Source organism: Eutrigla gurnardus (genome assembly GCF_963514095.1).
Source record: "Eutrigla gurnardus genome assembly, chromosome: 24".
Taxonomy (NCBI): Eukaryota; Metazoa; Chordata; class Actinopteri; order Perciformes; family Triglidae; genus Eutrigla; species Eutrigla gurnardus.
In genome coordinates, this window is record NC_139935.1 from 7374773 (window position 1) to 7388826 (window position 14054).

The following is a 14054-nucleotide window of genomic DNA, read 5'->3' on the forward strand; positions in this document are numbered from 1 at the left end:
TGGTGGTCCTCCCTCTTTCCACCCCTAGCTTCCCAGCTCCACTGTTCCATTTTAACAGCTGGAGCAAACGCTCGCCGCAATCAAATCTCCTCCAATCACAAGCCGATAGGCCATTAGCAACGCAACGCAACGTTAGAAAAAGGCTGTAAAAACGGCTTTGGGTGTTTACTGCGAGGACAGAGGCTCGGGTGAATAAAAACTGCGTTAATTGAACGCGTTAACTCACAAAATTGCCAGCAACCCTCGTTACTATTCGTCAACGCTTGTCATTTTGGGAGTTTGAGGGTTGGAACCAAACTCGGTTAACTCAAACTTGTGTTCTACCGTTACATTTAAAGTGCACCATTATGGCTAATGCCCACACCTTGGCCGTTCATATAATCCGATTATGAGTGAAGGCCGCGACTCCGGGAGGTGGGTTGCAACCGGATTAGGGTGCGAGCGGGTCGTTTGTAACTTTGCAACCCGTCCAAATTGCTCAGGAAAATGAGATTCTCCTTCAAACAATTCAATTGTTTGCCTTCAGCCTCCTTGAATTGATTCCCCCCCTCCGATCGTTGCACTGCTCTTACTGGCAGGTTTACACACAGAAAAGAAACACACACACACACATGCGTGCCCACGCACCCACTTCCACCATCCAGGCACCTGCTGAAAGCTTGTAATGATCCATCAGCACAAGTGAGTGGACCTCCGGTTGCCTCTCAGCTGAGGAGACGCACACCGGATATTGCAGCTAGCTGGACTCATGTGCACATCCCCCGACACACACACACACACACACACACACACTCAAGTTACTGACCGGATATTGCATGCGTGCCTTCACGAAGCTAACGCGTTCCAACACACGGCGATGCTCTCGAATGCGGTCGCTGATAACGGGTAATAAATCAAAGCATGCTTTCCAAAAAGCATTACGGTGTGTTAAGGTTCCATTATCATTCATATAAAGAAGATTTAAGGGCCAAAGCAATTAATTAGCATGGCTGCATTAAACTGCTGGGAGGCCCTGGGCAAAGATTTGCAGCTGGGCCCCTATTAACCCCCCCCCCCCCCCCCCAGTCTGAATCATGTGCAGACATGGCAGCTGATTCTTTTTGAGTCCCCTTGGGCAGTTGGTTAATTTGCCTGGTTTGAGGTGTGTCAGAGGTGTCAGGGGTGGATTGACTTATTTACGGGCAGCTTCATCCCTTAATGTCTTCATCTTGAGATCATTTTTGGCATTTGTGGTTTATTGGGTAATTGACAGGGAAGAGACCAGCAGGAGAGAAACGAGGGGACAGGGGTATGACATGCAACAAAAGGTTGCCTGGCTCCACGGGGACGTTGCCATTGTGTGGTATTTGCTGTAACCTTTCCGCTATCGGGGCGATTCAAAAATGACAAACGCAGGCTTCTCATATCTACCTGGTGGCTGTCAAGTCTGCCGGCTGAAATGACAACTGTCGCTGGCAGATTTGATCAGCTGTAGCTAGCTAATTCAGCTGAATGCTAGCTGAACACCCGAACAATGTGACCTGGGAGATAATGATGGTTACCGCCGGGTTTGAAAAGTGAAGCCAAAGTGGAAGCGCTTTAAACATTCATTCTTTTTAATAGCCAGCAGGGGGCGACTCTATTTGCATGGAAGTCTATGAGAAAATGGTCCTACTTCTTGATTCTTGATTGATTATCTCAGTAAACATTGTAAACATTAGTTTATGGTCTGAATCTTCAGTTTCAAGTCTTCTTCAATCCAGCATGATGTTCGTTTAGGAAATTATGGTCCATTTAGAGTCCAACAGACCAGAAAGCAGGGGATGCTTTAGGGGGCGGGGCTACATTGTGATTGACAGGTCGCTACCACAGACTAGGAGTTGTTGTATTTGTTATAGTTTCGCAGTTTGTGAAAGTAAATTGTTCCATTTTGGTCAAATTCAAAAGTGTAGTCCACAAACCAAAATGGGGGACTACATCCAGGTCGTATATACAGTCAAGCTTAAACACACTCTTTAATCCCTTCTTGAGACTTTTGTTGTTTGTAGTTTTGTGAAGGCTAATAAAAGACATCAGTAGGTGGTGAAATCCCAGTTGCCGTTGCTAAGATATGATCGGCCCATCGCTGTTCAGGCGAGGCATTTAGTAAACTGAAATTACCCATCTACCCTGCTGCTAATTATGACTGCTGTGGGAAGCCTCCTGTTTAAATTGCATCTTAACCGATCGCCCTTCACATCACATATCTCCACTCCTCTCTTGTAATTTCGACCGGCCCACTTTGACGTTCAACAAAGAGAGAAGGTGTTCTGCGGCCCTCCCGCGAGGAATCACGGTGATTACAAACCGGCGACCTGCTGCTTCCATCTCTGCCTTGTTTACTGCTCACAGGAGCCCCACGGTGCGTGGGCCTCCGCACCCACACAAGCACTCTTCAATAAGAAGTGGAATGATGCTCTTTAGGGACGTGCTGTATTTATAGCTCCTGGAGGTGACCACAGTACCAACAGACACAAGGCACGACCCATTTTTGGAGTCAAGGTCGCCTAGTCCAGATTTTTGCCCTCCGGAAAGGCAACGGACAAAACATTTGCTTTTACAGCATTCCTGCAATGTTTACGTACCTAAAAGTAAAACTGATTCGTCTATAGAAGACGGGGACAACCAATTTCCAATTTTCCAATTAGCACACAGATTTCCCAGCCGCTCCCTAAAGCCCCTGCTAATACCACCACGGTATGAGCAGTTAAGCTAGGGAGGCCGTGGCTCTTCCTGGTCCCCGATCTCATCCAAGAACTCCAAATACCTGCCCCTTAACGGCCACTGCTCCTCACCTAAAGCCACTCTGGCTGCCGACGCGTCGTAGTTTATCCAGAAGGAGACCCAGGAGAGGATGGTAATCAGGATGGATGGCATGTACGTCTGCAGGATGAAGTAGCCGATGTTCCTCTTCAGCTTGAAGCTCAGAGACAGTCGAGGGTAGGCACCTGAGGAAAGGGAACACCACATTTTTACATTTATGTCGAATAAAAACATGAATTGAGGTCGTACAATTTAATTCCAAAAAAAAGGTACATTTGCTTCCACTGATTTCAAAATGTACAGTAAAAACAACACTAACTTGTATTATTCATAGGCGCACGCAGGGACACCTTGTGTTTTTATTTCAGTTTCCATGACAACCTCAACAGCATGTGCTGGATTTATTGCCATGGTAACAAGCATCCCCATCACTGGTGCAAACACACACCAACTCTCTCACAAAGACACAGTAACCCTATTTTCTTATGTGACGTGATATATTTATATATAAATGTTAACATTTCGCTGCATTTTGATTCATCAGTTTTCATCCGTGTCTCTGATGCTTCAAGGATATTATATTTATTATATTATATACTTTTCCATGACCTGGGATATCACCAGTACATCTGTGGGCCTGCATGATTCCTCATTCCAGCATATGTCTCTTTATGGATTGAATCTATGGCTCGTTACTCCCACCGTTCTTAGCTTTTTTCCCGTCTCATTTTCTCCTCATATTGGAGAACTGGGGGCCATTACATTGTAATTTCCAATCCGTGGGTTTTAGCCAAAGCTACTTGTGGCGAGCGTGGGTCCAATCAACTGCACCCTCGTGTGCAGAGTTGGATGGAGAGTCACTCTGAAATAATCTCATTACCATTCCGTGCCCAACTGTAAGTTAGATTGCAATAAAAAAAAAAAATCCAACCGTGTTATTTCGCAGCGACGGGCCGGAACATCAAATGCGGTTATCTTTAACCGACATTCAAAGGCAGTCGGCAACCAATCGTGTGCATACACCAGTGGGTGTTAGCTTAGCTGGATCACCTTTTTGATTGTTTTGCACAGTACGTAAGGTTAGCTGCTAACAGTGCACTCAGCCTGACCTTGAACCAAAACGTTCTTTTTGGATAAATATGTGTTTGGGTATTCTCACACGAGCAGCGTAAGAATAAAAATCAAGGTAAAACGAACAAATGAATGACTCAGGCCTGGCCTTCAGAAGAAGTTCAAGAAAAAAACACTTAAAGATCCGAGATTCAGATCGGAGAATCATCTGTGTGGTTTAAGTGATTTAAAAAGTAACACGATAGTTATTTTACCCTTTTATGCCATATTTAATAGAATCATTAAGTTGAGCGGTGACTAGAATGTTATCTATATTAACTTACCAATTCATAAAAACAATAAAAAACCCTTCATATATTAGAACCCACTCATGTATCTGATATCTAATGAATTGTTGAGTCTATGTTGTCCAAATGTCTTCAAACCCACAGTCCAAAACCAAACGGATCACATGTCGTTAAGACATTTTTTGCATATGCAAACGCCCCAAACTACGCCTTATTTATCACGTCGTATGATCGTCGTGTTTTTGGCTCGTGGCTAACAGTCTGGCAGCCGCGAACAGACGGTCGCGGGTCTTTAAATATCTTTAAATATCCCATTCACTCCTTTCCACGCGGCGTATCTCCGCGGCGGCAGATGCAGAAGTGGTTTCAGGAAAGAAGAAAAAAAAAAGCGAGGAGGGGGGGGTTGAGGTTCACTAGCGAGTGGGTGTCGAAGTGTACCGGCTGTAACTGCTACACAAAACAACATCAGCGCGTGGGAGGAACGCCATGTGCGAGGCGGAGGAGGAGAGCGAGAACGCAGAGGAGATCGGGGATGCAGGGGATGAACATAAAAGTTGAGTGGATGATGACAGTGCAACAATGGAGTCTGGGAGGGCGGCTGAGTAGACAGTAGGAGGTCTGTTTTTTTTTTTTCTCCCCCTCACAGCAGGGGTGTTGCAGTCAAGCGTTTAAACAGCGTCTTTGTTTGCTCCAATGTAAGCTGCTAAGGTTACATAACCCAGCCTTACTTCCACAAGCTTTGTGGGGTTAAAAGGTCACGACAGCAGCGACCATATTGTTTATGCATGTAGTAAAAGCAACGCCAACCATGAATTTGAAGTGGTATATAAACAACATACATTCCAGGAGGCCGACGAATGAATTCGGTAGAGGGCGATCTTCAAAAAGCTCAATAAAGCATTTCCTGTTGTCTAAAAAAAACCTTGAAATGTGAGGGAATATTCATGAGTCATGGATGTTATTGAATATTTAAAGCTGTTATTGTGGCTATTAACGAGGATGTGTAATGCCCTGAATCTGCATTTCTGTCCGAGAGCAGGTTAATTGGCATCCAAACATACCTCCATATATATATATATATATATATAGAGAGAGAGAGAGAGAGAGAGAGAGAGAGAGAGAGAGAGAGAGCAGTATAGTAAAGAAGTGAGGGACTGAACGAGGGGGGAGGTAATGGAGTGGAGGGAAACTGGTCGTTAGCCAGGCTTGCTGGGAGCCTTTTGATGAGCTTCACACATCCTGCCAAGAACACGGGCGCTGGACACTAAACTTTAATTGTCGCCACCCGCAGGGGACGTGCCACTTCTCATAAACAAGTGCACTCTGGTGGAGACGCCGCGACTCAAAGTGAGGCAGCCCAACAGAAGAAATTGTTAAAAGAAATACCCCATCAATTCTGTTCTTCCGAAATGTCACACGGCTTTTGAATGAGTCTCCACTGAGCCGATAAAATGGCAGGTATCTAGCGCTAACTGGACACATAATAATGAATTTAGGGCCTCAGCGTACGACAAGTAAAACCCCAAAGTTCACCCCTGTGAGCAATGAGGACCGCCGGATTACTCTCCGATTCTCTAAGTTAAATGGATCGCACGGAATAACGACTTCTGGCGTTCGGCGACTTGACAAACGGCTTCTGATGAATCGCTCCGGGAGATGAAAATCTCTCCTTTATTTTTTTTTTGTAAACGCCAGTTATGAAGCTATTAATAACACTTTGATTGATGTGTTTCACAACACTAGATAATGATGATTTATACGCTCTCTCTTTGGTGCTTTGAATGTCTTGTTTTTCATTTTTGATCCGTTAATATTCATTAGGGAGTTTATGAAGGATTATTTGTTAATGCACTACTTTCTTGGTTGGTTTCTGAAGCTGTTTATGACTATTTTGCCAGGAATGTACATAATCCTTTCCTTTGAAGGTGTGAAATGACCAGCTACTGCTACATTGATTGTATTGCATTGATTCCCAGCACCGAACCATGAATTGTGGCGTCACCTCTCGGGGGTCAAAGGCCACCTTTGCTCTGTAAACCCCCCACTTTTGATATCATATCAGTCCCCCTCCAGCATCCTTGAATCAGCTGCTGTCACTTGAGGGATACTTCAAAGGCGGTTTCCTCACTTCAACCCAATTAGAAGCGCCAACAAACACAACTTGGACTCCGAGGGTTTAAGATCAACAGATCGGGCTTTGGCACGGATTTTGATGAAATAATCAGCTTGAAAAATAGGCTAAATGTCACGTTGGCGTAGGCTCAGGTTTACCTGTGGAAAAGACGACGTTCCTGGACACCAGCTTGTAGTCGACGATGGAGAACTGGGGCAACTCGATCCGCGTCACCCCCGTCACGGCCGTGTCGCCTCCCTTCCAGTAGAACTCGATGTCGTCGGTGGTGTAGCCATCTGCAAGGAGAAGGAACACGCACACACATCCAAGGTGTAACCATCTGTCTGAGGCGCCGGAGACCAAGATATGCAGCGCTGCTGTCAGTTGGGAAGCGTTTGAAGTGGTTTTTCAAGAACCAGACGTTGCTTTTGAAAGTTCAGGTTCACTTGAGTTCAGAAAAATGTCAAAAATAGGGTATTTTTGTATTGTTTTAATTAAATCTTAGAGTGTATTTGAGAAACTGGCTTCAGTTTAATTTAACGTAACGGGATCCTTTGATAATCCTAATCCTCGTATTGTATAATGTCTGAAAAAAATGTGATGTCACAAAAGCATCCAGCGTTACTGGAGCTTAACATTAAAGACTTTAGATGGGAATAATCTGGGCTGCGATGCTTTAATTTTGATCGATCGCTCTTCAAAACTGTCTCTCAAAAGGCTTTTTGAGAGATATATAATAACACATCTGTTTAAACTGAGCCTTATTAGTTAAACCATGTACTCCTTGTACTAAAAATGATCCCAATCATCATTAAAATTATGCTTAAATCTCATAAAATGGCATTTAAACTTAAATCAAATCATCTAAAACGACATAAGAATAAAGGATTATTTGTATCCTGTATTTTTTTTAAATTATGAAACCTATTTTTCCTCTTCATCGTTCCATCACTACCTGGGATAGATTCAAAAACAACTAAACATACACATTTTATATTGATGTTTTGCTGAAACACATAATAAGAAGAGTTCTCTTGTGTCCTGAAGGCCTCGGGTACTCACAGCTCTCTATCTCCAGGGTGCAGTTCTGTTCGTCCAGGGGATACCTCCTGAGATCCATCATGCACGCCGCCGTCGTGGTTATTCTGGGAGGGAAGAGAGGAGGGAATGTGTTCGCAACATGGATGTGATTCACACATATTTCACTGAAAGGAAGACGAGACATTAAGGTTCCACTTTGCCTCATCATCTTTAAAGGAAACTAAACGTCCATTTGTCTTCCCGCTGAGTTCCACGGCCGGCGAGAGTATTGGCATTGTCATCTGAAAACCAGATTATGGCGCCGCCTCCGAGGGGAAAACGCTGACTGCGTGACTTTCGACATAATGACGCCGTTAATCAGACAAGACGAGGAGGTGTCCCTTTTTTCTTTTTTTTTTGGACACAAAAAAAATAATAAAGCGTCAAAGTGGAAATGCAAATTGTGATTTGGGCTAAGTCTGCCCTGATTAAAAGCCGGCTGCTTGGCAGTTAGCCACTGGATGTCTCCATGCAGCGGGGGCTCAGATGAGACTGTGGAAACCCATTAGGTGATGTTATTACACAGCTCAAATTACGGCATTATAACATGGTGTCTGCGAGACGGAGACGCGCTGTGACGGCGCCTTTTTTTCCTGACTTCTAATACGTGACTTTGACTCCCACCACGATATGGATCTCAGCCTCGGCAGCACCACGTCCCACATCCCCCCCCCCCCTCCCTGCTTTGATCTCTTGAAAGCACCGAGAGGTCTATAAGTAGCCCACCAGCCTAAGTGCTGTGAACTCTTGCATAATCAAGCATGGCTGTAGAGTACAAACAGTCGACGGATACAAACGCACACTCGAATCATTCATCCATATTCATAGTCACGCTAGCTCCTCTCAACCCGTCGGAAAACAGCAATAGAAATTCATAACGAGGCCTTTTTTCTAAGACATTTGGGGCGGAGCCTACCTGAGGCCGTAGAGGACGGTCCCGTCCGGGTGCAGGCGGATCATGCGGTTTTTGACGGTGACCCCGTGCACGAAGGACTTCTTGTCGTTGAGGAAGTAGGTGTCGGGGACCCAGAGCTGGTCGGCGACCCTGTTGTCCAGGGTCAAGTTGAGGGGGATCCCGATGTAGGCCAGACGCTTGTCCCTCCAGTACTGTTGGAAGTACATGGTCAACGTGTAGTCCTGCGGAAACCAGCAAGAGACAGGGGGTCGAATCATCATTCTGTTCTATAACAAGCACTCTTCATATTTCTATGGCATGAGCTGGAATACAGTAACTGACTGACTCACGGAGCTGCAGCCTTAGTGGGAAAATGACAGGAAGGGTTCACCTAATAATATCAGCAGTAGTGCACTGATTCACAAAGCCAGCAAGTGTTGGAATGGAGCCTTTTTTCAACATATGTTGCCTTTGATTTCACTGAAATATCATCTGAAGTCATATCTAATTGCTACAACTAATTTTTAGTTAGTTGTTTTAATATGAAATCACAGTAAGTGTTTGCAAAACAAATAGATTTGGAACCCTCGCCGTCTGGCACCGGAGCCTCATAAGCATTGGCAAGACGCACTTGAATCCATCAATGGGGATATTATTTATTAGTTTTTTATTCTAAAAAATAAGATAAATAAATGTTGATTCAAGTATTTGACCGGAGCAGAAGCAGCAGCAGCTCGGAGACCTCCCTCCTCCCTTCCACATCACATAATCCACTTACCCAAGCTAACAGTCTCTCTTCTCTATTTCTGTTTTTCTCTCTCAATCTGTCTGCACCCCCCTCCCTCCCCTCCCTCCCTCCCTCCCTTCCCTCTCGGGGCCGTGCCATGATCCCCCCTCTGCCCGCTGTGGTGTTGAAATGAAACCTGCCTGCACCAAGCTGGCACTGGCAACGGCACACGTCGTCTGTTTGGTGGCGTTTTTCCGATTCCAGGTTTGCACCGAACGGAAATAAAAAGATTAAAACGCCTGCAATGAACCCCCCCTAAAAAAAAAAAAAGGTTACGTAACCGTGATAGTTATTTGTCTCATCGTTACTGAAGCCGAGAGAACACTTGATAACTCCAGTTGAATGGAATAAAATCACAGCGTGACCGCGTGTTAATTATTCCTTCCTTCCTTTATTTATTTCTTTTTTTTAATTCTTCATACTCGGTGAACATCCAGGATTGGTTCGCACACAGACATGGAGGATCTTAGTCAGCACAGGATACAGATTGGTCCCCCAGCATGGGGAGGAAGGCTCATTGGCCCCCGGCCATAAATAAGGAGCGGTGAAACCATGGCCAGTTTGGTATCGGAAATAACCTTTTGTGATTCACCTCCAAGCACAAATCTGCAACACTTATGAGCTTTTTTTCACACAAAAACACCCAAATTATCTATGTTTTCTGTCTTTTATTGTACGTTTAGATTGTGAACCATTGGTTGGACTAAACAAGCAATCTTAAGCCATCGCCGTGGGCTATGGCAACGTGCGATGGCCATTTTTCACTGTCCACTTGTTTTTTCAAATCGTAATGTTTAATCAATAGATGATTAAAATAATCAATGGATTCCATCAGTAATGAAAAAATCATTAGTTGAAGCCCTGGAGGTACGACGGACGATGTATTTCCTCCAAACCCCAGCGGTCGCTTGACTTGATATTAATGACCCATCAGATTAAATTGTGTTTTGATTACACTGTAAAAAAAACAAAAACATCTAAAAAAATAAAATATTATAGAGTACAGTAACTGCTGGATTGAACACTGCCTGCTTTACAACAAGGGGCTCTGAGAGCTGAAAACCATTGGTTTACAGTGAAAATATATATATATATATATATATATAGATATGAACTTATTGGAAGTGGGATACTAAATGGCAAACAGCTGTTTAATATTCGCTGTGGCTCTGGCGCTTTTGAAGAGTGGCGATGATGATCTCAGCTGAGTTGCATTATGGGTAATTATCTTGCGCTAATTACCGTACAGTACTGTTTCGGTTCTGTAGGTTAAAAAAAAAACAGCTGTTTTTGTGGCCACGGAGGACTACTTTCTCTCTGATTCACAGCTCTGGCGTATGAATACTATTGTATGTGAATGTGATAAAAACACAAACTGTTCCTTTAAGTGATGCAAATAACTTCCCCGTCAGTTTCCAGGATCGTATGATATAAAGGCCGATCAGTGTTATCAGTCATCGTCTTATTAAAGTGGTCAACGTGGATTGATCGCAGCGTGTCGGGGAAATGAAATCTGCTGTGAGTGACTTCGCCTCCCCCCTCTCCTCCATCATCGTGGTAACCCCCCCCCCCCCCCCCCCCCCCCCCCCCCCCCCCCCACCCAAATGACTAATGTCACGCTGCCTAGATTTGACCCTGATCACATCACTTCTCACTCCCTCTCCCCTCAGGCGGCGTCGCGCTCGAGGTATGCGTTTCAATCACCCGCGTGAGTGTCATCAGGTGGGCAGGCTTGGGCATGAATGATTCAAATGAGCCTGTACAAACAAGGAGTCCTCATCAATATCGCATGGAGACATCGGATTTCCGAGGAGGACGTAGTGCGGGACTTGAGGGAGGTGGGCTCCGGTTTTCTATGAACTCCCGACGATGGATTATGAATTATTGACGACCCTCCCGTTTCCCACAACGCACCGATTCCCAATGCACACAGCTTTACCACTGCTGTTTGGTTATTTAGCATATGTTTTCAGCGGAGATAATGGGAGTGGACCCGTGGAAATGATTTCCAGCAAAAGCCTCAATTATTCAATTCAATCGACTGGATAATCACTTTAATTCGGGGGTGTGTGAGAATTTCCGATAAGCAGACTTTTTTGGCTGCGGACTGACCCATATTCAATTTAATCTCTCCCCCTCTCTGCTACGTTGCGATAGCGCCCGTATCGAGGAAATGCCCTGCTAACATTGTTTGTCACATGGCATATGCTCTCTGTCCCCGGCATATGCTGCAGCTAGCTCGTCGTCGTAGGGAGAGAACAGGAAGCTGGAAAAAGGAAATCAGCGTTACAGACCCTCCCCATGACAACATAAACGGCTCTGCAAGTTTTTCCACGACTAAACTTCTTGGTTGCAGGAAAAAAAAAAGAAAAACGAGGTGATATAGAATCGCAGCGTACTCCATATGAACCGAAAGCAATTTGAGTCCCCTCAGTGTGATTCGGGAGCCCTCCCTCGGGACGGCCCTGAGGCGTTATATCACCACAGTGTGGGGGGAATCCCTCAGCGTCCCCCCTCCTCCTCCTGCTTCTGCTATAGAATGGTAAAAATAGCACCGTCCTTTATTGGCAAACAGGGAGGTGATTGAGTTGGTCTTTTCCCTCTAAACGACAGTGTTGGCCTTCAATATACAGGATAATTCCCTCACTGTCTAATATTTGATGATCTATTGTCTCATAACGCGGTGAGACAGACATTAGACGGGGCAAACATTAGTAAATGTGCTAATAAAACACGAGACAGTATATTTAATCTCCTGCAGCCCTTGAAGGTTCTGGGTATATACGGTTTTGACGGGCAGCCCCAGACTTTCAATAACCCTTTGTACGTCTCTTAAAGGTCCACGTGGCTCGGAGGGAGGGTTCGTATCACAAACCAAGCGTCCTCTCGGTTGGAACCAGGAAGTGCCCGCTCTCCTTCCTCTTAAATCCCTGCGATCATGACTTTGCCCTACAGCGCGTTCCCTCCCGAGGCCAATTACGTTCCATCAGGCAGGATGCCGGATGCCAGGATAAAAGACACGGGGGTATATTAAGCCTCACGCGGAGCACGCGGAGATGAAATGCTCTTTTGCATAGCTGGAAGACCCATATACGATAATGAGAGCCACGTCGTTCGTGCACAGGCAGCGTCTAACTAAGGTTTACTCAACGTGGCGCGTGGATACCTCCATGACAGAGGGGTCAGACCAGGTCCTAGATATCTACCTTTATGCATTTACATAACCTGATGGATAACAACTCAATGCTTGTTGTTTTCCCTCGAAAAGAACAAACCAGGCAGCAGGAACATTTGGAGCTGGAGGAGAGAGAGAGAGAGAGATCTTTTCACCTCTCTGTAATGACAGATTTCTCCTCTCTCTCTCTTTCTTTTCGACACCCACACACAGCCGTGGGCGTACGGATGACTGGCTCGTTCAGGCTGTTGCCGCGACCACGGCTCGGACGAGGAGCGCTTTACCTTTCCTATCCGATACCCCCCAGAACGGGATGACTTTCGCGAGGCGCCGATAACGGCTGATAGCTCTTACTGCGACACATCAGGCCGTCGTGATGCATTTAAACTATCTTAACTGGAGCAAACATTTCACATATCCCATATCTAAACTCTCCTCACTGCACGAAACGAGTGATCCATTTTTTAAACGTTCAACTCGTCTCCACAGCTCTGCATCACAGTCTATTTTGCCTCGCTCTGATCTTGCCCTAGTATGTGTTCTCTCATCAGCCGGGGCCCCTGGCACGCTACAAACAAACCTCAGAGCTAATTAGCCCGTCGTTCTCCGCTGTTTATCGGGAGTAGCCGGCTTAGTCGACCTGCCCCGCCAGGTGGATTCCTGGACCAGACAGATGCCACGCTTGCAGCGTATTTCCATCAGCTCCCCCCTCCTCCCCCCCCTCTGGATTTCTCACATCTTCAAGCCCTCGCTTTCTGCTCTCATTTCTGTTTCGCTCAGTCACTCGATAAATCTGTAGCTCCTCTCCCCTTTATGTCTGTCGATCTGCTTATAGCTCAGGTCCAGTAAAGTTTGCAGGACTAATAGCACTGCGGAGAACCATCTTGGACTCGATGGAATGAAATCCCACTGTGCATTAAACAAAACCAGAGTGGAGGGGTCAGGAGAACGTAGGTTTACCATAGAAATAACTGTATATTTCACACTGATTGACTTACAATATGATAGAAGAGCTTCCTATGAATGTAAATGTACAGTCAAATCATGTGCAGTGTCGTAAAGGGGGATTCCACTGATTTTACACATAAACGTCTGGATACAAATGTACAATTTAACACTTAATACGACACTTTCTGTTACGATGTGCACTAAAGTGAAGAAGGGGACGACAGTCTGCTTCTCAAAACTCACATATCGATCAATACATAACAACCCCCCCTCACCTTTGACCTGCATAAACTAAGCATCTGTTTATGATACATTCGGTTCAAACCCACTCCAACGATCAATCACGTTTCTCTCTGATACACATCGGCATTAATGCACACATATATTACCTCATAATTAATACCTGTGGGAACCATCTGGGATCATTTTCCACCTCAGCCCTTTGCACTGCAGATTTGCTCATATTCTTATCAGCATGCATCACTTCCACAACTTAAAATGACCCTAAACAATCTGTTTGTCGTCTTCTGTGTTCCTATTCAGGCCTCAAAACTCGTGTCCCGATTACGCCTGGTGACGTGGATTTAGAAGAAAAGAGCAGCATTTATCAGGGCTGTGCTGTTTGGTGTTGCTCAATGGATAAACCACTGTCACTGTCGGCACAAAAGCCACTCATCCGTTCCCCCGCGGGAGAAGTCGGCTGGCGCTGGAGCCGCGGACGTCGCATGAAAAGCATCCACCAAAATGTCAAACTGGTGCGAAAAACAACAAACAGCTTGACCGGGCTTGTTTTGGCTTCGGCGGCGGATCGCAGCCAGGGAGTGTTCGTCAAGGAAGAGCCGATGTATAGGTGGCAAAGAGAAATAGACCTAATTAATTGTCAGTTTAAGACTCAGCTGTCTGATTCTCTGGCCTTT

At 45.4% G+C, this 14054-nt stretch overlaps 1 protein-coding gene across 3 annotated transcripts in view; it reads right to left on the minus strand.

Annotated features, from left to right (window-relative positions):
- Positions 1-14054, minus strand: part of LOC311010151 (gamma-aminobutyric acid receptor subunit beta-3-like) — a 38002-nt gene that overhangs the window by 5162 nt on the left and 18786 nt on the right. For all 3 annotated transcript variants that reach the window (XM_084004694.1, XM_084004695.1, XM_084004696.1), the window contains 4 exons: positions 8249-8469; positions 7315-7397; positions 6411-6548; positions 2814-2966 (listed from right to left, as the gene is read on the minus strand). In XM_084004694.1, coding sequence (XP_083860820.1) covers positions 2814-2966; positions 6411-6548; positions 7315-7397; positions 8249-8469 — 595 coding nt within the window. The remainder of the gene's footprint in view (positions 1-2813; positions 2967-6410; positions 6549-7314; positions 7398-8248; positions 8470-14054) is intronic.